General features: G+C 40.7%; 2 protein-coding genes across 11 annotated transcripts in view; one reads left to right on the forward strand and one right to left on the reverse strand.

Annotated features, from left to right (window-relative positions):
- VMP1 (vacuole membrane protein 1) overlaps positions 1-1,238 on the forward strand; it is a 69,728-nt gene extending 68,490 nt beyond the window's left edge. For all 9 annotated transcript variants that reach the window (XM_082328380.1, XM_082328383.1, XM_082328381.1 and 6 more), the window contains one exon: positions 441-1,238. In XM_082328380.1, the coding sequence (XP_082184506.1) occupies positions 441-584 (144 nt within the window). In that variant the 3' untranslated portion in view covers positions 585-1,238. The remainder of the gene's footprint in view (positions 1-440) is intronic.
- Positions 1,239-1,899: 661 nt separating this feature from the next.
- Positions 1,900-20,296, reverse strand: LOC309598143 (tubulin delta chain-like; the record flags this gene model as incomplete). 2 transcript variants are annotated; one of them, XM_082328360.1, is made up of 10 exons in its annotated part: positions 1,900-6,939; positions 12,477-12,611; positions 14,099-14,389; positions 15,415-15,598; positions 16,135-16,275; positions 16,978-17,142; positions 17,953-18,184; positions 18,725-18,941; positions 19,388-19,535; positions 20,125-20,296. In XM_082328360.1, the coding sequence occupies 8 exons, from the start codon at positions 20,294-20,296 to the stop codon at positions 14,287-14,289; spliced, it is 1,362 nt and encodes a 453-aa protein (XP_082184486.1). In that variant the 3' UTR covers positions 1,900-6,939; positions 12,477-12,611; positions 14,099-14,286. The 2 variants fall into 2 exon arrangements, with proteins under 2 accessions (XP_082184486.1, XP_082184487.1); XM_082328361.1 differs by lacking the exons at positions 19,388-19,535; positions 20,125-20,296 and having other exon boundaries at positions 18,730-18,874.
- Between the last annotated feature and the right edge of the window lie 1,325 nt (positions 20,297-21,621).

The raw sequence follows: 21,621 nt of genomic DNA on the forward strand, positions 1-21,621 counted from the left end.
TAACACAGTATATGCAGTTTAGGAAAAAAACATGGTTAAGCAGTGAGCTTCTTGTTGTCTTTGCAATGAACATGTCAGGGAATGACAGTCGGGGGTTGCTAATCCTGAACTCCATGAATTGTTAGCAAAGACAAAACAATACTAGGAATAATAAATGGCTTCACTAGCACAGGAGTGATGACCAAGGATTCCTCATCTGCCATGCAGTGCGCTTGGCAAGCCCTCCTGCATTGTTTTCCAAGGGACTAAAGTCAGCTTTACAGAGAGACCCGCAGGAATCCTGTCAGCTTGCACTTGGTTCCTGTTTTTAATTTGATAAATTACATAATAAAAAAAGTGGTTAGGCTTTTCCCTTTCACCCAGAAAATGGAGAATTCCCCATTGTGCTGTCCACTAATCTTCATTTTCCTCCTTCTTCTGTTTTGTCTTTGTCTCTTCAGGGGGAAAACTGGCTATCCTGGATGTTTGAAAAACTGGTGATTGTCATGGTTTGTTATTTTATCTTATCTATAATCAACTCCATGGCCCAGAGCTATGCCAAACGACTGCAACAGAAGATGTACTCTGAAGAAAAAACCAAATGAGCTTGGAAAAAAAAAAAACCTCGGAGTGGGTTTTAGCAGACACGAAAAATGACACATCTTTCCATATGTTTAAAAATCAGCATTATTCAAAATGAGGGAAAACTTTTTAACATCAATTTTCAACTATAACAAGTTTTTATTTAATTTTGAAAGTAATTTGGATATTAGAGCAGACGTTTCACTGACAAACTTATAAATGTTAAGGTAAGGTATAAATGCTTTACATGTCTGAGTTGTATTACATGGGATGGACAATGTGATGTTAAATGGAGTTTTAACACAAATGTTGTCCATCCAAATTACTTCCAAAACTGCTGATTTAATACTCTCCACTTCCTGATTTAACTTCAGACCGACCTAAGGGTAACTTTTTATTTTGAAGGGTGGCTCTTTTGCTTTTTCCATAACTTTCAAGACCATCAAAATGTATATAAATGAATACAGATGGGATACAAACTGTTGCATGTCCCTCATGGTAAGGCTGTTCCGTCTGAACTCCCCAGTGTCCCATTGCATTGCACGTGCTCTCGGTTGGAAAAGCCACCCTCTTAAACTTCGTGATGTTAGCAGAGATGATTGATGTCAAAATGCTGAAGTTGACTTTTTTTATTCTGTATATTTAGAACGAAGTTAAGATAAAACTTTATAAAGTCATCTTTGATCATTCCAGAATTTCTTGTGTCAGTCTTTTTAAGCTGTTTCTTTTCCTCTCCACTTTTGTATGCTCAGTTTCTTTAGTTACTTTATTAAGCCTTAATCCCATGAATCACATGCTTTACTCATCCTTCCTGCACAAATGGTGCTGAAGCCCTTTGTTCGTTTTGTTTTTTCTTTTTTCTTAAGAATGTCTTACTTAGCAGAAGGAAGTAGAAAGCCTATCACTTGCTTGAAGTATGGCTCACTGGTTAAAAGAGGCACGTTAAATAGCTGGCGATATTTGTTAGCATAAATTCTTCTCAGATGTTTGCCACTGATCACAGCACCGTGGGCAATGAAGGAGAAGAGGGGGGAAGAGTAAAGATTCCAGCTGAAAACAGATTTGACGTCAAACCCAGCTATGACGCAGAGAACCTTAGAGAACCTTAAACTTAGGCTTTAAAAGCCAGATGTTTTTAAAACATTGTTATGGATCAGTGTGTGTTCCAGTTCTAATGTACATGAACATAACTAATATTAAAATGGATCTTTTCCCTCTTTAGTAAGTAGATATCCATTCCACTGCCACTGTATAGGTATTACTACTCTAATAACTTTTGAACTATTGTTTTTTATTTTTATCCTAGGGGTAAGTAACAAGAATTAATTTGACCTTCCATTAGTGTTATCAACAGGTGGCATATGAGCACAAAGTAGGTTAGATCTTGCTCTTGCTTAGGTTAGATTTATCCCTGCATTAGGCTGGGGCCGGTCTCGAGCGAGGTGTGAGAATACGTATTTTGTTCAATCCTGCCTGAGTGTCCTCTTGTGTTGCCAACCGTCGTGACATCTCCATGGCTGTACCATCCTGTCGGATAGCTTATCAGACTGATGTTGACTGTTGGATCTCATGGCAACAACAGTCGGTAGGCTGTCTGACATTTTGGTATCTTTCATCTGACCGTTCGCTCATCCATCTCCAACTGTTTTCATTGAACATCAATAGCATATAAATGTGTTTAAGTTTAGATGGAAATGAGTTCAGAAGTCACGCAGCGCAGCAATCTGCACAAGAAACATCTTTTAAAGTTTCGTCTCAGTTGTGTGTGGGGTTTGTAATGTTTCTCTTGTATGCTTCAGATATAACTTTAAACAATGATAATGAGTGGGGAGGCTTTTAATAGGGGCTTCTCTCAACAGAGCTGCTGACTAGGGTAAATTTAAATATCTAAAAGACCAAGTGCCTGGGGTAGTACAAGGTAGTTAAAGGCACAAAGGCCATTCACTTGCCCCTGTGGATTTTTAAAAGATGAACAGGATTTCTTAAATCTTGGCCCTAGCAGCTTTTTCACTTTTTGGCCTAAATATTGTCTTTGACAATAACATAGCAAAGAACTTGTTCTAATACAATACACATCCAAAAAATCAAAGCTCTATTTGATACTTCACTTTTTTCAGTCTAATAAAACTTTAATTTTACACTTTGTAAGAGATCATGCCAGCAGTTCATAGCTGCTTGTTCATTTTTCTTCAGGATACTTGGATTAGTGAAACAACTGTTTGCTACTTTCCCCAGTTTTAGCGGCAGCTTTTTTTCCTCAAATCTGCCATTCACCTTAGTAGGCATTTAGGTATAATTAGGTATATAGGCACTGGTATTTACTTCACACAGTTCTGGTAGTGTCTTAAGGCCTTTCGTGAGAGTAAATGAAATTTATGCCAAGTAGAGGCCCCTGTATGCTGTCAGATTGAAATGAGGAGACTGTAACGACAAGTAAAAAGAAAAAAAACCTTTTCCTAGAGTTTGAGCCAATAAACTGTGCCATTCTAAATGCTTTAGCAGTCTCCTCATAATTATGCCTCCTTACCTACTGAAAAATCACTAGACAAATTGAAAGCTTCCCCCCCCACTTATTCCAATATACGTTTACGTACATATAGTGAGAAATATATATATCTATTGTTCGGCAACTCATGTTTGTATGTGTCCATTCCAATAAGCTATGCTGTTATTTTGAAGCTTTCTAACGTTATTAAAGAAGGGACTACTCATTCTACTTGCTTCTACCTGCTCGGCCGCTGGGAGATAATAAGACTTGGTAAAAGGTAACAAATAATAGAAATGAAAGTTATGCAAACCTAATGAGATTTGCAAATGGAGAGGTTTATGTTTGCTTAAATAAACAAACAAATAACTGTTTCCCGGTGTTTATTTCAGCTGGATTGTTTCCATGTCTGTATATTGAGCTTGGTTGTTAGGCTGTGAAATTTGTTGTCCCGAGCATTCCACAATAAGTGTGAATCTAGAAGACAGATCTGCAATTGCATTTTGTGGCTTCAAAGAAAGATCTGGAGCCTTTAGCATTTCATCTGGAAACATGTATTTTGCTCCCTTAATCCAAAGTTCCGTTTTGTTGTACATACTTCCAGTCACACATTGGAAGCAGTCAATCTAGTTTAAAGTCTGTTAGAAAAATCCAAAGTGAGCTGTGTTGCAAGAGAAACCATCTTAGCACGGATCACTGTATTTTTAGCTGATTCTTCTTGCAGCTTAGACACTGAATAAAGTATCTTGCTTTTTTTCTTGGAATTACTGAAAATCACACGGAAGTAACAGCCCTCGTAACAACAACTAATGTTTGGTTAAACATCAAAGATGACTTTGAGGCAATAGAGATTGGTTTAGTCTCATCATCTGTGGAACATGGCTAAATCTGTGCTTTCACAAGTGCACTGTAAATAGGAAGCAAAGCGGAAAGTTGGCCATATTCGCCAGCCTGACACTCCAGAGAAGCGCGTCAGAGCTGAGGTCAGGTAGGGCTGCAGCTGATCCTTCTCCTAATTCTCTACTTGCTTACTGCCGGCCCTGTGAATTGTCCCTCACCAACGATGTGCTTTGAAGTCCGTGTGAGATGTAAGCACGCTGGCGTGCCCCTCTCCCTGGCAGCCACGATGTACCCGATCAGGGCAAGAATTGTGCTGATGTAAGCAAAGCTAAAAAGGTCACACTGGTCTGTGCCAGGGCGAGCCGAGAGACTGGCACAGGCCGTGTCGGATCAAATCATCCAGTTCCACGCTTCCCTCAGCTCTATCAAAACCAAGAGGAAACCTCCTGCTCCCTGTCCCTGCTTGTAGTTTCTTACTTCCATCCCAATATCACACTGTTTCTTGTTAAAGCAGCTCCCTCTGAAGTCGCCCAGCTGCCTGTTCATGCTAAGAGATCCTTGTCATTAATACTTGAAGATGGCTTAATGCTGTTCCAGAAAGTCCTTCCCTGCTGTGCTTTTGGGTTTCATTATTTAATTTGTGAGAATCGGCCTCCCTCTCACTGCAGGCAGTGCTAATTGCAAGCACAAATACTGTGGATGTTTCCCTGATTATCAAGCACAAGTATAAATATTAGTGAACAAAATTGATTGCAGGTGTAAAAATAAGTGGTGATTGGGTGTGTTCCTTGGAGGCAAAAGTAATTTTGTTTTCTTTGAAGCACATGGTTAAAAAATACTTTGTAATCAGCAGATAAGAGGTTGAATGTAATTATATATAAGGTAATTGAAGTTGCTTTTCTGAGATTTAAAATTCTAGGTTTTTTTCTGTAAATGTGTTTGGGGTGTTGTTTTTTTGGTTTTTTTTTTTTTTTTCTGGAGGAGAAGAAAAAACTGTCAGTACTTTGCCCAGCCTTTTCCAGATTGCCGCACTAAGTGGAACGTGGAAGTGGGAGAGCAGGAGCCAGGGAGGGCTTCCTGCCGGGCGGACACCCCTCCCTGGCTGAGAGCAGGCTGGGCCAGGTGAGGGTTTAGTTGCTGGAACCGCGGTGGGTTGCTGGAACCTCTTCAGGAAGCAGGGAGTGAAGCAATCGCCTTCCCTGCAAAACGCCCTGCTAGGGCGTTCAGAGCTAGATTGAGGGTAAATATTTGCATATGCTCTTACAAACTCATTTTTAAAAGGATTATACTGAAAAACTCTTTGAGGCTGCTGTGACTTTCCTAAATCAAGTGTCTAATTGAGGGCATGAAATGCTAGCATTTATTTCTTTATCCGTTTCACTTGCTTACTCATGCATCCACTCGGCTTTCATAAAAGGCAGCAAAACACTGTTTTGGTAGTGGCATGAATGGGAGAGGCTGTAACAACCTGGGTCAGTTGTCAAAAGAGCAAAGGGAGCTCAAATGCAGAAACTGTCATCAAACGTGCAAAAGATGTCTGGCTGTATCGCCTTCCAGGTGAAAGCAAGCGGGAGGAGCCCAGCAATCTGCGACGGGTTTCTTGGCGTGTGTCAGGAATTCAGCAAAATGGTATTTTGGTCAAAAAAGCTGACTATTACTCTCTGCTGAATTTAAAGCGAAGAGGCTGTTGAGCTGTGAAGTCATTCAGCCTGCTCGCTGCTAGTGATGTTCGGTTGTGGTAAAACAAATGTGCAAATGTGGAACTGTTAAATGGGCCAAGCTTTGCTTTACTTTGCCTTTAACACTGCCCTTTATTGTGCGAGAGGGGTTTTATTATTATTATTCACTCATGGAATGATTCAAAGAGCACTGACTACATTAGCATTAAATCAAAGGTTATCTTTCTCTGAACCTCATTTGATGAGCTGTTCAGATATGGATAAGTAAGTGTGCTGCATCTTCTGTGTTTCAAGGGAGTTACTCCCAGCTTAATTGTTCTGGTTTCCCAAGAAGCTGAAATGAGTTGCCCAGGCAGCTGGTAATAAGGAAACTAGCTGCTATTTCCTGATGAAAGGCAAGAGATAGGACTTGTCAGCTGAGGGTATTGTTCCCTGCTCTGATAACTGCCCTGCAAACCGCGCCCTTCTCCCCATGGCCTCAGAAACTGCTTTTCTGTCCTTGTGAAAAGTGCGAGTTGGTGTCTTTTCTCTGGTGACTGCTGTGCTGTTCCTGCTTGAGGGGTCCTGCGAGGGAAGGGCTGTGTGCCTATGCACATGATTTAAGGCATAATCCACCGGTTTTGGTTGGTTTGGTTTTGTTTGGTTTTGTTTTGTTTTGTTTTTTTAATGCTAATGTGACAGAGCATTAAAAACAGAGCAGGTCTGGTTCTGCCTCCACATGAAAGGTGGTTGGAACTTTTTGTTTCCTTGTGGCCTTGGTAGTATGTCATTTAGGTGCTTTTTGCTACACTGAAATGTTCCTTCGCCTGGTTTTACGCAAGATTGTGACCACAGTTATGATTGATGACATCAATCTGTAGGTAGCCACCTATTACCTTACTGGGGTACCAGCTGATCTGCGTGACATTTCTGAGATCCAAAGCCTTTTCACTGGAAGGCGGCATCGATTTGGCAGAAGCTGTCAGCCAGGGCTCTAAGCTACTTGAGCACAGGCACCACCAGTGCCCGGTGTGCCTGGGGAGGTTGAACTCTGCCCTAAACCACTGGACAAAAGCGCAAGAAATTCTTTAAGAGGTTAAATGCATTTCCCAAAGCTCGTTCTAGCTGCATGCAATGACCTTGTGGTACCTCTGTTTTCCATCCATATTGGCAGGAAAGAAACTGGCAGTTCTCTTGCAGAAGCTGTTGCTAACTAAACCACATGAATACTTTGGTCGAGGTTCACACTTACGTGTAGAAACTGTGTGAGTTTCAAGGCACTGTGTCTTTCCTGAGACCACGTGTTTCTTAGGCTCTTTCCATCTGTTGAAAAGGCTTGAAAAAAGCAGGTTTGTGCACACAGCATTTCTTTTCTGTCTCTCAAAGAAACTGGACCTGCATAAAGAGAAAATACACATTTAGATTTACACCATCATACAAATCTAGCCATGTTCACAAAATCTCTCTGGTCTATTTAGAAACCATGCTTCTCTCAGTGCCTCTTGTTTGCTGCAGCTGTTTTCTTGAGAGCTGTAATATTTAGGATATTTCATAACAACAGATTGCATTTCTCCAATTCCTTGATTTTTATGTCTCACCTCAGCCCAGCTGACCTCTCGTGACATACGGTCACATGCATCCGTGTGTGTTGCGTAAGACTCTAGGTGGGGAGCAGCAAGGAAGAGAAACTTTTAAGATGCCTGAAGCTGGTATTTAGTTAAGTTCAAAGTAATGGATGCCAAAAAAAATTCAAAGCAGTGTTTCTACTAGGTCTGCTAATGCAATTGGTGATTTTAGTTCTGTTGCCTCCCCCTTAACCTCTTTGTAAACCTGTCTTAAACACTTCTGCCTGTGCACAGCCTCCACGTGGCAAACCACACTGCAGCATTTGTGCATGAACTAAAATTGGGGTGGTTGCCCACGAAGAGCCTGGTGTTTTTAAGTGAAGTGTAGAAATCTCCCGTGCTGTCCTTTGGCAACAGATTTCAGCTGTGACTGGGAGAGGACCGTTCCAATTAAGTGAATAAGGAAAGTGTTTTTAGTGGTGTTTGGCAGACCTGATCCTGAGAGTCCTCGCTTAAAACTGCCGCTGATGTCTCTCCTCTCGGTCCTCGCAGCCCTGTCTGCTCTTGGTGCTTAGCTATTTTTGGATGCATTCAGGCCTGTTGACTGGGGTTTTGTTCAGCTTGAACAGGACCCCACGTGTACTAAAGCAAGTTCAGGTTTCCTTTATAATGTCATTAAAGAATAAGCTTCCCTTTCACAGCACACGTGAGGTTTGCATCTATTTTTTATATAAGAATACTTCACTGTGAAAGTACTGGTTTTGTGGAGAAGCCTGACTAAATCTTTATGGAGGAAAATAATGTGAAAACCTGAGTTAACGTCGGGTAGGGAGGGAACGGAAGCTTTCTTCTTGGGAGAAGAGTATTTAATGGGATATTTGTTCATCAGTTGCCAAATTTATGTTTTAAACTGTTTTAACAGTTGCATTAGGTTTCTTCACCAAAATTTGGCCTAGGAAGGAGAAATTGCTAGTTTACAACATCAAATAAGTACATAAACACAGTTGCTGATGAGATGACTCGGGATCAGGTAGTAATACGGGCTGAAGTTGCTCAAAGTGGGGTGGGGAGGAAGTTTCCCAGTGTTTTCTTTGCAAGTGGCAGAAACGCATGGCAGCCAGCAGCAAGCAGGCTTACATGGAAATATGTATTCTTGAACTCGGTATTGTTCTGAGCCATCTGGAGAGCAGTAGCTCTGAACTACTGCCCAGCTCTCGCCATACTTATTGAGGATATTATAAAGAACAGCTACAGCTGCCCTTGCCAACCGAGCACAGAGTCAGTATTTTATTACACCTTCGGCGTGTGGGATGAGGCTGCTTTCCATTTGGCTCCTTCGGCGGTGTTCTGCTTACATGCTCCTGTAAATGATCTATTACATATTGGAGACTGCTGGGCAAAAGTTCAAATTAAATCATGCCATCTGACCACAATTACACCATTCTCAGGCAACTGAAGTGTATTTTTGTGAGCCTTTAAATAAACATTACATTGTACATGTAACCAAATATGTACAATAATCATTTTCACAGAACGTGCCCATTTAAATGCAGATACACCATGTAACATGGTGTTTATTTCTCATCACATATAACTAGTGAAACAAAAGCTCATAGCTCACTGAAGCTCAAGCAATGTTTATTCTGTCTTTTTTATATTAAGCAGTGGTTTATTTTAGTTAGTTTCTCTACTTATTGCTCTTACTTTTAAAATAGGAATCTTGGCCTAGAGAGAGTCCTCACTTTACTTATTTTTCTGTCTTTCTTACTGTGTAAAATACCATATTTTAAAAAATTTGCTTTTAAGACTAGCAGACAAGAAGGTTTCTGCAACCTGATTCACAGAGGTAGGGGCAGAGGCCTGTGCCTTTGTTTTATACCGCTAGACTCTCTTAGAAGTCCCTGTTCAGAATTTCTCAGGCTTGTATGAACTATGGGGTTAAGGTTTAGATGTCTTCCGTGATCTTTATCATGGAATACATTTATATCTCTAAAAATTGCCTTTACATTTCCCAACTAGCAGAAGCAGCCGCTCTAATCTCTTATCTCAGGCCATCTGCACCTTTTCCCCGTGTGCGCCTTATCGCTAGCAATAACATTTGTTTGAAACACCACCCTATCTGCAGCTGTTCCTGCTTCTGGGAAAGGGTTAAGCAGGTTCTGCTGATTCACGGAGGTAGGTGACTCATTCCCCCACCCGGACAGAGGGGAAGTGGCTGTCTAGAGGGAGAGGATTCATACAATGTGAAATCAGAAGGGACCATTGTGAACTCGAGTTTGACTGAAAGAGCCGGAAAGGCTCTATAGTTAAAATTCAGGATTATCAGCTCTACATCCCGGCGAGTTAAAGGCTGGCTGAGTGTCCAGGCTGTGCTTCTGGAGCGTGGACGGAGGTGGGGTAGGAAGGCCAGAGGCAGCAGGCTGGAGGAGGAAGCCTACGCTGGAATTTGCTGCCTTGGTAAGGCTGTGCCTGGGCTGCCCTTGAAAGCAGTGGAGGAAAGGCAGCAGCTCAATGCCTTTTGGAAGTTTTTTGCACCGTATCAGATCCATGAATCACATTCCTGATGACTCGTGCAGTTTTTAAAGTGGTATCCAGCAAAATGCAGACTTCTTTAAAGTACACTTTGACATCTGACCATTTTTCCTTTTGGATGTTTGGTCCCTCATTTCATAATATTTATCTATACTAAATTTATTAACAAATGCAGAAGGACACGAATTATTAATTCACTGTCCTTTTGTACCTTAATATGTCCTAGTAGTGTATCAGCTGGTAATTTGAACATAACTTCTTTCTTATATATAAAATCCTAGTTGTTGTGGAAACCACAGATTTTTGCCCTTCCATCTTGAGCTGTTCCAGTTTGGTAAATCTGCGCAGGTAATCCTCTTAAAAGTCCCTTATATATTTACACTAAGATTCTGTAAGTATCTATAACTACATTAGTGCCCTGTCACTTCCCAGACAGTTATTATGTTTAAACTATTTGTAACAGGTTAATTTTTGTTTCTGTTTTGTTTGTTTGTTTGTTTGTTTTGTGGCTAAATAAAAGTTATCCTGTTCATTAAACCTATCTGCTATAGTTAGAGTCCTTGAATCAACTTCCAAGTGAGCTGCACCTGTCTGTTACAAAAAACAACAGTGAGATTTGACGCATTGTTCCTTCATTTATGGACATCCTGTGGGTAGTTTGCCTAAAACTAGCTAGGTCAAGGCCACTGATTCTGTTGTCCCTGCCTCAGTGAGCCATTGGCTTGTGCTGACTGATCTACCTCATTAACTTTAACTTCTAATGAGATAAAGGCCCTCTTCCAGGCTCAGACTATTCTTTACATAATTAATTTTCTCACTAAAACAGAAAATGACTACTTCGCCTTCTAATATAATTGTAGATGATGAAAACTCGGTAATAGCTATTCACTTCCTGTCACTTTGACCCTCTCCTCTCCACATCCTGGGGAAAAAAAAGAGGAATCCAGCCATAGATCAAAAAATGAAGGCTTCGTTTGGGAAAGGGTGTGAGAATTTCAGAACTGAGGTCAGCAGTGAAAAACACTAACAGGAAGAAGGCTAGAGATGCCTAAAACAATTCCTGTCGATCTCTTTTCCAGAGCAATGAAAGGGCTTATAACAGCTAATACAACAGTTATACTTTTGTTTTCACACCCCCCCCCCCCTTTTTTTTTTAGTTTTGAGGAATCTGTGTTGTCAAAATTTGGCTGATGGTTGTGATCCTCTATTGCTGCTTCGAAAAACTTTGTTCTCCCATGGAAGTAGAAGTATTTTTCCCTGAATCCTAACTGTGAACAAGTTCTTACAGAAGTATCCTTGTTAAGTATAATGAACCTGTTGGCCTAACTGTGTCTTTGAGGTGCAGAATCTTTCCTCCATGTTTTTATATGTTATAACTATAAATAAAGCAATTTTTATTTTTGCTTTGGGTTTATACGTTAGCTGCGTGCTGTGTTTCCTGATGTGGCCCAAATTCTGCCATCAAACGTAAGCAAACAAAACCTTCAAATATCCTGCTCCATTAACTAAAAGTTAACATTAGCCATAAATAATAAATGCACTTATAAAGAATGGATAAATGGGTCTGTCATTCATAGGTGCAATAAGCGCCTGCTGTATTTGCTTCATGCTCAGAATTATAACTACTTAGAGATAACGTAAGGTTATTTCTGCAATAAAGTTACTTATTGATGTAGCAGTAAAATAACCCATTGCTCTCTTCCTTGTTTCTGAGAGGAATTATCTGTCCTTAGCTTTTCAAAAATCTCTCCTACCTGTCCTGTGGAACAATGAGGAAGAGTATGCATTCCTGGAACTTGGTAATTTTTTCAGACATGGAGTTACCTGTTTGCATTTCTGATACTGGAAGAAGTTCTCAATCTGGTATCTGTTGAAAACACTAGGGAAAATTATTTCTATGTTGCTAAACATCCTGTGCCTTTTGGAGGAGGGAGGAGGGAGAACCTCACGGTACTGTCTCCTTTCCTGACCCTTTGTTCCTTGCAAACTTGAATTGCCAGTGCTGTTTATCTTAACTTCTTGTGCAATCTTTCCTCCAGTTTCTTCTGTGAAATACCCAAGTGAAAGGCAATGGCTGAAACTGACAAAGCCACACCACTAGAAAAGCCCTTTGGATCAGCACAGGCCCCCAGCTGGGAGCTGCCAGGAAGTGATTTAGTGAAAAAAATAACAAGTAATATTTTATAACAAAAGTTATATGTAGTTTTGAACTTCCAAACAACTCAAATTTTACTGAGCAGTATAGGGCTTGAAGTACGGCTGAATAGTTGAACTACGATTATTGTGTCTTCCCCTTTTGAGAGGGAGTTCCTAAACCAGGAATTAGAGCAGCTGAGTGAAAACAGATAGCAAACCAGAGTGAGTTGTTGGACTATCTGCTGTGGTGTGCAAGAACAACATTGTCAAAATGTTTTGTCATAAATACCAAGTGTCTTTTTATATGAAAAGTTATTCGGTATATTTACCCTATCTGCTCTCTCCTCTTTGCTGTCTCTCTTGTGTTTTCCCCACCCGCCCCACAAATGATTCTCCTTCCCTTGTATATTTAATGATTTAGCTATTGAATTGAAGCACCAATGTAGCTCTTAAGTTACACAGGTAATTTTTCTGCATGAACCAGGGCTAGACTCTAACGTGTGCTGACAGTTGCCCTACTACTAACAGGCAGTTGAAACTTTTTTTTTTTGGAAGGCACGAGAGCTTAACATCGCTTGTCTATAAGCTACCGTGAAATTTATCAGAGTCCATTGTGGCTCGCATTGACACAGCCATGCCAGTCATCAGCTCTTACTATGGGCATATTTGAGCAATTGTGAACTTAGCCCCAGTACTTACTTATTTTCTTCAGATTCAACCGTACAGTTACTTGAATCTTGTCAAGAAGTCTGTTTGCCATTCCAGGTGTCGTGTGCCAGAGCTGGTTTGAGAACAGGTGCTCCAGGGGGGGATTTTAGTGCTCCAGTACCTGGCCTGACCAAAAGTTGAAGAGGTAAATGAAACCAGGAAAGGAAATAAAGATAAGAGTAATACGGAGCGCCTGCTGTGCTCTAACTGAAACCTAGCAGAATTACAAGGTCACTTCTGCATCTATCACTGTGTTAATTCGTTGACGATTTAAAATTTAAACCAGAACTGCTAACAGGGCAAAATTTCTATGTGGGTATCGTTAGCCATACTGAAAACATCTTTAACATATTTAGCATCATACTATGTGCATGCTCATCTTTTAGTTAAAAGCTCAGAGGCCTGGCATGAAACAGCACTAAAACCTAAAGGGAAACTATGAGATTTGTCCACTTGTCAAGGGAAAAGTCCTTGAGACTGATCTTTAAATTTTTATTCTTGGCATACCTATTTAATTATTTCCATGGGAGAACAGCATGACATGGGGGAGGAATGGCAAGAATTCCCAAAGCTCTCCCTACCATTAAGTGAAAAGCTAACAGAGGCGGAGGAAAGCTCGGTGTTACAACACAATCCTTAGGTCTCCCGCGCTCTTTTATAAGCATCCAGGCTGTGGCCCCGCAAGCCAGTGCAATCTCCTCCTCCTGCCCGGCCGGTGCAGCTGAGTGTTTGCGGGCTGCAGCTTCACAGGGGCACCACCTTGTGGTCGTGGTAAAAGGTGTGCAAAAAAGAGCCCGTTTCTTAAATCGACTTTTGAAATTATGCAACCTATTATAAGTATTATATTATATTACAGGCTCTTACACCTGAAATCTACCAGCAGTTCTCCTCCCAAATCTGTTTAAATAAATAACAAATTAATTTAAAAAACCTACCTGCTTCTAACTTAGAGGAAGAAGAGCAAGAGTTGTAGTTTTGCCTAAACCTATGGTTTGCCTATAACAAATAGCCAAGACCTCTGATGTGCTATAGGCATTTTTTTTCTTTCCAATTGGTAGGTGACACTACTTGAAAACATGGCACAGTGAAATGGCCAGAAAAGCATACAATTCATTATAATCTCTAATATAACTTGAGGTTGACAGGAAAATTAAGAACCCTTAATACCTTTTTTAAAAGATGGTTCAAAACTTCCGCTATTTTTGTCAAGGTTAAGGTTTTTAAAGTAGAATTTAGGTCTTACTTCGCTTTAAAGGAATACGTGGCAGACTACTGGCTCTTGAATGATAGCCCAATGGAGTTTGGGTTAATAATTCTGATTCTGTGCATTTTGATCAATATTGAAGCATTCTAGGGCCAAGTGTTATCACGAAAAATGGAAATTGGAGGATCATGAATGCCTTACTACTGGAGTCAAGCACACAATTTTTATCACACATTAGTTCATGATAGTTTAGATGCTGAGAGTTTAGTCTGGAGAAAAATCCTTCTGTATAGACATGCTTGATGAAAAATATCCAGTGCCAAAAATGATGTCCAAAGAGTTACCTACAGTACGTATCAAAGGTATTGAAAAATAGCTATTTATTAGGTATATTAAATATGAATAATACCTGCCCATATGAATATATTCAGTTCTGATTCAGTTCTTACTATTCCAACACATGCACACGCTGCTTACAAGACTGAAAAATAGCTACAGTCCAGTAATTTATATACTTCAAGAAGGCGGTGGAAGGTTTTCCAGCGCTGGGTTCCTTCAGAAAAGTTCTATTTCAGACCATTTAAAAAAAAAAAAAAATCAAAGGGTGGTGTAACTGGAGATAACTTGTTCCAGAGCTGTGAAGCTGTCCAGGAAATCTTCCTCTTCGATGCCAAATTTAGTGTACTGGTGAATATAGGCTCTGTGTGTTGAAGTCACAGTAGGAAAATGGATTAGACATTAGAAATCAGTGAAGAATCTGACACATGAAATCACATTATATAGTTATTTTAACAACTTCAAATGAAGATTGGTTTCTACCCAATAACCACGCTGGGTAGTTTCTACTGTGCTCTCTTGAACTCATTTTGTAATTCATACTTATTGGTAAGTCGTGACTTGTTTTTAATAGCTTTTATAACTTTGTGTATTGCTTAAGGAAACAAAATTGTGACTAACAAAATTGGGCTAACTGGGAAATGGAAGGAGAAGTGACTGTTAAATGAGAAAAGTAATTTATAGATTTGAAATGCAAAGCCTAAACCTGTGTGTGCAGGATAGCTTGCTTCTCATCACTGGTGTTTTTGTAACACATGGTAAAACCAGGAGCTAAGCTAGTGGAAGCAGTTTTCCTCCTTTGGCTTTTAATTTGGAATTCCTGTGCTAGAAACTCATCTTTAGCAGACATCTGCTGTGACATGCAGTAACCTTGGTTTCATGATGATCAAAGTAAAGAGGCAATTATTTTCTAGATATCTTGGTTCTAATGAAAAAGCAAACTAATAGCACAGGAGACTTAGTAAACACACAAATCCCCTAATGCTTTTGAACTGAGCCAGGAACTTGTTTCCTGGAGTGTGCAGCACGTCTGTACACAATTTAGAAACTATATGATCAGTAGAAGAGTTTCTATCTGTTATTTTTAGAATGGTCACGCTGGAATGCACTAAATTTGGGAAGTTTTAGTACTGAGAAAATAGTCAAATTGACAGCACTAGAATATGTGGTCTCACTTATCCACAGAACATAAGCACTGTACTGTGTTCCTCACCCTGCCATCGTGTTTCAAGCATAAAAATGTTTCCACTGAAGTGTGGGAACAGTCTTCATGCTTATTCACCGTTACTGTACTTAGCTGAAAGAGCAAGCTGTATTTACAATGATTTTGCTAACACTGAAGATATTGGCAGTTATAAATGAAGTATCAGCATAATTATTTTCACTTACTTGGAAGCAAACATATTCCAAGCTTTTCCTACAACATTGTCAAGAGGTTTCAGCAGGAACTGGCTATTGCTGACCAAAGAAGCAGACTTTTCGTACTTGTTAAACGCTCTTGGTGTTTTCCAGGCATTAAAAGCATCCTGAGGGTTTAGCCATGATGTGTATAATGAGGGATCTCGGAAACTTCCTGTAGCAGAAATAAGACAGCCCTTTTGACAAATGTAAAGCTACAAGCTCCTACATCTTGATCTCCGTAGTCCTGTGGGACCCAATCAACGCTCGGCAGATCAATTCAGGCCTTGAAAAAAATCTGCAGAGTGGTCAGCCTGTTGAAAATGTGACTGTTTTAAACAGATTCATCAGATTATCTAGAAGCATACTCTTGTATTGGTACTTCATCTGCAAGCTATGCTCATCACTCCAGAAGCAGCTAAATATATTTTCAGACAATATAGCCAAGAATCCTATCGTATATACGGACTTCAGTCTCTTCCTCCTTCCCTGAAGTGCTTCAGGAAACACAGAAGTCTCGGCTGTAAAGACAACAGCCCTAAGCAATTAGACAACATGGCTTTGGGCATTAAAATGTTTCTAGAGGAAATATTGACCTTAGGAGCCAAATATGTGGCCTCGGGTTTTTTCCACTTTCATTAGATATGGTTGCAAAGAAAACAGTGAGATGTCAAACAAGAATCACTGAGGTACCATGTTTTTCCTTCTTACCTAAGTCTACACTGTGCGTATCTTTTCCTCGCAGGATAACCAGGTTGGCAATGGAAGTATTGAAATGCAGCGGCTTGTTTGCAGAATGACTGGAGGCGATGGAGGAGCCTAGACGTGGTGGCCGTACTTGCCAATCAATACCTATGAGATTTTGGCAAAAAAGAGATACAAGAAAGTTAATGTTTCATGAGATATGGATTCAGACTAGCTGAAGAGACAGATGGTAACTAACACTGTGCCCCAAGCCGAGATCATACTAGAGTTTGTAGCTTCTGCACGTTAGTCAAGCAGCAATTACACAATTCTTAGAGAAAAACAGTGCTAATCCAGCAGTATTTGCCTGGTAGCCACTAGTCTTACCAGAGAAAAGGATACTTGTTTCTATACTTAGCAATCTGCCAGCCCATTCTTTGCATAACTGGAAGCTATACTGAATTCCCCATGTAAATGATATGGGAGAGCTAAGCATGATTTTTATTAGTAGAAGGTGTAGAAAGAAAAAGCGTAGCAGAACTAACTATCCAAGGAATGTTCCAAATTAATCATGTAGATTATGTGCACAGCCTAAAACTGTTTGTTTTGTGTCTTTTCAATAGTTATAATTAACTGAGATGTCTGGGAGCAAAAACAGGAGCAAGCCAGGAGCTTCTCTGGCAGCTGAGTGAATAGTTAAAGGAGCAGCTGGCTATGTAGAGGCAAATTCCTGGTGTCTGAGGGCAGCAGCTTGTTTCTGAACTGACTAAGGCTCATCAGTGAGCTCCACAAAACAATAAGCTTTATTTCATCTGTAAAAATAAATGCTTGAAGAGTGATGGATACTGAAGATTAGTGAATGCTTTTTACCTTCCTCCATTTTAGCATTAGCAATGAGCATCTGCCTTAAATGTTTGATGAGTCCAGGCCAACTGAATGTGCTATAAGCGAGGGAGTTTTCAGGCATCTGAGGTATGTTACGAAGACCCAACATCTTGAATTCAGGATGTGGAACTAACGCCTCCATTAAGTCTCCTGAAAGAAGAAATTAACAGCTGCTCAGTTCTGCCAAAAATATCGCATAGGCTAGCTAAAATAGGAGAAGGGAGTGAGGAATTTTACAAAGATCTAGCAATTTAAGGTAAGAAACAAAGGATATATAAAAGTTTAATTTGACAAGTATATGGACACACATCAGACAAGGTAATGCAAACTTGCTACATACTACTGAGTTCTATACAAGCATGTTAGTAGCTCTCATTTTACAATTTAGACTTGTCTCACTTTATAGTCTGGCTCAGAATCTCAGAGACCCTATGCACTGCTAAAGAGATTGACAGACAGATGTGAAAATTTAATTTTACAAGCAAAACTCTTGGCAATATGGGTAACTTTCTCTAATCCCTTAAAGATGCCAATGTCAGCCCGTTGCTTGTTTCTACCAAGTTGTATGCTAGCCTGTCTTCTGCCTGAGCAAAACACAAAACTTTCATTTTGTTTCAGTTTATAGAAACTTCTAACCTAATGTGAAATGTAAAACTCAGTCCAAAATTACTGTCCTGCACCAATTTCCTCTGAAATGTAAATAGGTACAAGGGTGTCTGTAATCACTTGAAAAAGGAGAAGCAGGGTTCTTTTGGTAAAGAATGAAACCAGAAGCTGGGGTTCTATTTTTGAATTGATTGAACTTCTAAATTAGGTCTTTTGCTTCACTTTTCATATCTTAAAACTTGGGATGTATCTGAATATTTGAGTAAGGAGACCGAAGAACTTAAATTCACAGCATGAAATGACTACAGAAATAGGTGTGAGAATGCATTAGGCAGCTATATTATAGTTAGATACCTAATGGGTTTCTGCTATAGCGTAAGCCACTTTCTGCTGTGTACGTGGGCTGGAGGACGCTCCCCAGCTGATGGGCAATGACTTGATTTACATCCCTGAAGGAGATCTGTTTAATATTCATCAGCTGAGCACAGATCTTGTGAATGACATCATTTTCATGAACAAGAAGGGCATCTGATGACTGGTACAGATGTGACAGGGTCAAAACAGAGTTGTAGTTTTGAACAATGACCTGGAAACAAACAACCAAAAAATACACACAAATGAGAGTCAAACAATTTAATCTCTTTCGAGTTTATAATCCTCTGGCTACTGGCATTTCCTCAGTTATGATTTAGGAAGTGATTACTTTTCTTTGCCGAAGTGCAGAATGAGGTCAGGAGCTAGCAGAGCTTTTTCATGGACAGAGCAAGACCTGTGAAAATCATGTTATCCTCAGTTCATACAAACATGCTAGAATAAAATCTGTCTGGGAACTGATTATAATGCTGAGATACTATCATAACAGGAGATTTCTAGTTAGCTAATAGAGCTTCTCATGAAACTGTATTATACTTTAGCACTTATATTATCAAGATTTTTTTTTTTTGTGAAACGACATGTACCAAATATTAGGCAAACAATTCATTAGCTGTGTTACTTTCTGTCATGTTGAACTTTTAAAAAGTAAAAGGTATCTCTGTTCTAGTTTATTTCAGCTGCAGGTATTTTATGTTTAATAATAAATAGTGATTATAACTTGCAGAATATCTCTGGGCAATACAACAGTCACCTCACCAGTGCCGTAGGGCCAGATAACATGGTTTAGTATAAATGAGGTTGGAAAAGCATCTCTTAAACACTGGGTCACAAATGCTCCCAAGCCAGATCCTGTACCACCAGCCATGCTCATTATTGTGAAAAATCCACCGAGTCGATCACATTTCTCTGCTTCTTTTTGTACCAGATTCATTATCACTTCTTTGTGTCTAGGCCCGTGAACAGAGTACCTGTTGCATAAAAGACAAAACAGCGAGACATGGCAGGTTATATCAAAATAAAAGCAGTAAGGTGAAGCTATTCATAAAGGATACTCTTCTTATTTATATAACCTGACATTACGTCACCCATTCCATCTGCAGTAAACAATCCTCAGCTGTGACATTTTGCAAAATAGCTGTTTATAAACCATGCTTATTGTTTCCTATTCTTAAATCAAATATATTCACTTTATTCTAAAATGTTACATTTTCACTGTAAATACCAATTTCACCTTGCAGAAAGCAGTTTAGAAATCTTGCTGCTATATATATTGCTATTCTAAATTAAAAATAAATCAGGTTAATGTTACGTACTCTGTACCTGGCACAACTGCAATAGTACCGCTCCTAGAGAGTCTAGACAGCTCACTAGCCTCTACAGTTCCCTTAGTGAAGCTTGAAACAATTCTTCATACCCATTCGCCCAGTTGTTCCCAGACCCTTGCTTCTGACAGAAGTGCGACCGATCATCATATTTCCAGCAGCCAGATTTGGCAGCTATTGATAAGGTCTGGCTGATTACTTTAGGTTCCATGTCAACAAGCACAGCCCGGGCAACAGGTACTGGATAGGAAGAAAAACAAAACTAAGAATAATGTGCCAATATTAGAACTTGTTTACGTAAAGATGGACAGATTTGCACCACAGCCCAAATTGTATTCCTCCCACCCATGGAAGCCGAACTATTAATGGGACAGTACAGGCGGGTACAGAAAGGAGGACCTGGCAATGCCCCCGATTTCTGGAGAACCACCCATTGTTCCAAAGACAAATCTGAACTCTAGAGACCATAGATCTTCCAGGAAAGAAACCACTTAATGCATTTGATAAAACCAAATACAGCTCCATGGTATAATCTATCTACAGCAGAAAATGCAGATGTTTGGAAGGAAAGATTATGTATGCATATATGCACAGTTTCCAGCTGTGTTACTGGCAGACTTGCTCTGTGGTCTCAGACACATTACTGCGCTGATTTTGTTTCCATGGTTGTTAGCAATGTTGTGAAGGCAGAGGGTTGTGACAATTCTTCAAGACTGAAGGTAAAACTCATTCTTCAACTGAAGGTAAGACTTTTATTATTTCCGTACTCTTATCTATACCAGGTTGGAAACGAGACCCTCTGTGGGAAGCAAACACTTAAATGCTGTACCTTCAGGTTCCTCCTCACTGAAAAAACGTTCTTTGCAAGCATCATGGTAGGATTCATTCTCCTTCTTGGAGCACAACCCATGTGTGCCACGGACGTCACTGCAGATAGCATTAAACACCTCATGACCAACCTGATTACCGCACTGACCAAGCTGGACTGTGACTATTGACATTCTTATTCACTTTGTATTTAAGCCTAAAAAAGGAAAGTACGCCTTTAGTAAACTGTGGAAAAGAGAGGGGGGAAAAACGTTCTGACGAGTAGATTTCTTACCAGTTTTGCAATTGTTTGAGGAGCTCTAGTGAGAAGCCTATGCTACAACTACTGGCTATTTCTGGGGAAAAGCAGACTGTCAGCGCTTTTTCCTGAACGTCAGAAGAATGCAGATGGCAGTTCACAGGAAATCAGTCTGTTTACTGTTGCTATACATCTCAACGGGCTGAAACCAACCATACAGCAAGCAAAGTCTTTGTTTTCTTACTTTTGCTTAGTAAGGTAGGATAGAAACAAATAATTATAACTCCAACAAAGTTATAGGATTAGGCTGGAAAAGCATAATAGGCATAATAAGAAAGGACCATATGCCTTTAGAACTGCGAAGCCTGTTCAAAAATGTAGCTGATTTCCAGTCCTGTACGGCAATGGGCCTGATGCCAAAATCTGCTGAGGTGACAAAGGGATTCCCTAGAGTATTCCCCTTGCTTCCACCACTGAGAGCAAAGTTTTTGATTCAGTACTGGTATGTTTTGACATTTTTTCCCCCACTCAGCATTTTGCAGTAGCTCTGGCTTCTCACTTTTCTATTCTCCTTTCACAGAAACAAGGTCAATTTTTTTAACTCACTTCATTATTCTGGGCTGCTATTTTTCATTATCATCCCAGCTGTGCCGGAGCACTTCTGTAACAGCATTCTTTGGATAACTGCCAGCGCCTGTAACGCGATCCTGCTGCATTTTGCAGGCAGGTATGTGCTATTTTTGATTCCCGTGCTTGATTTCAGCACTGCTGCCAGTCTGCACCTCACAGCCTAAGGCCAGCCTCTGTGCTACAGCAAGGCCGAGTTATTCCTCACAGCAGAAAATAAATAAATCTGTAAACGATTTTAAGAAAAGGCTCGTGTCCGCCCCACGCGTGTGGTACCGACCCTGCCGTGCCTACTCTCGGTGTGCTCTGCGGCTGCCACTCGGAGCAGGCAGCTCTCGCTTGCGCCCTCTTCTCCAGAGCTGCAGCCACCCGCCCGCCTGGGGAGACCGGCCCCCGCCCGCCCACGCTCCCTCCGGGGCCGCCATGTTCCCGCAGCTGCCCGTCACCCAGCCCTCACCTCGCTCGGCCACCTCCCCCGCCTCCCGAGCCTTTTTACTCGCCGGCCCCCTCCCGCCCGGGCCTCCCCGCCGGTACGGCTGCCCTCCCGGGGTGCCTGCCCCCCGCCCGGGCAGCGCCGGCCGCCCCCAGCCCCACCGGCCGCCGGCCCCTCCTCAGGGCTGACCTCGACGCCCC

The sequence above is a fragment of the Platalea leucorodia genome (assembly GCF_965183815.1).
Source record: "Platalea leucorodia genome assembly, chromosome: 16".
Taxonomy (NCBI): Eukaryota; Metazoa; Chordata; class Aves; order Pelecaniformes; family Threskiornithidae; genus Platalea; species Platalea leucorodia.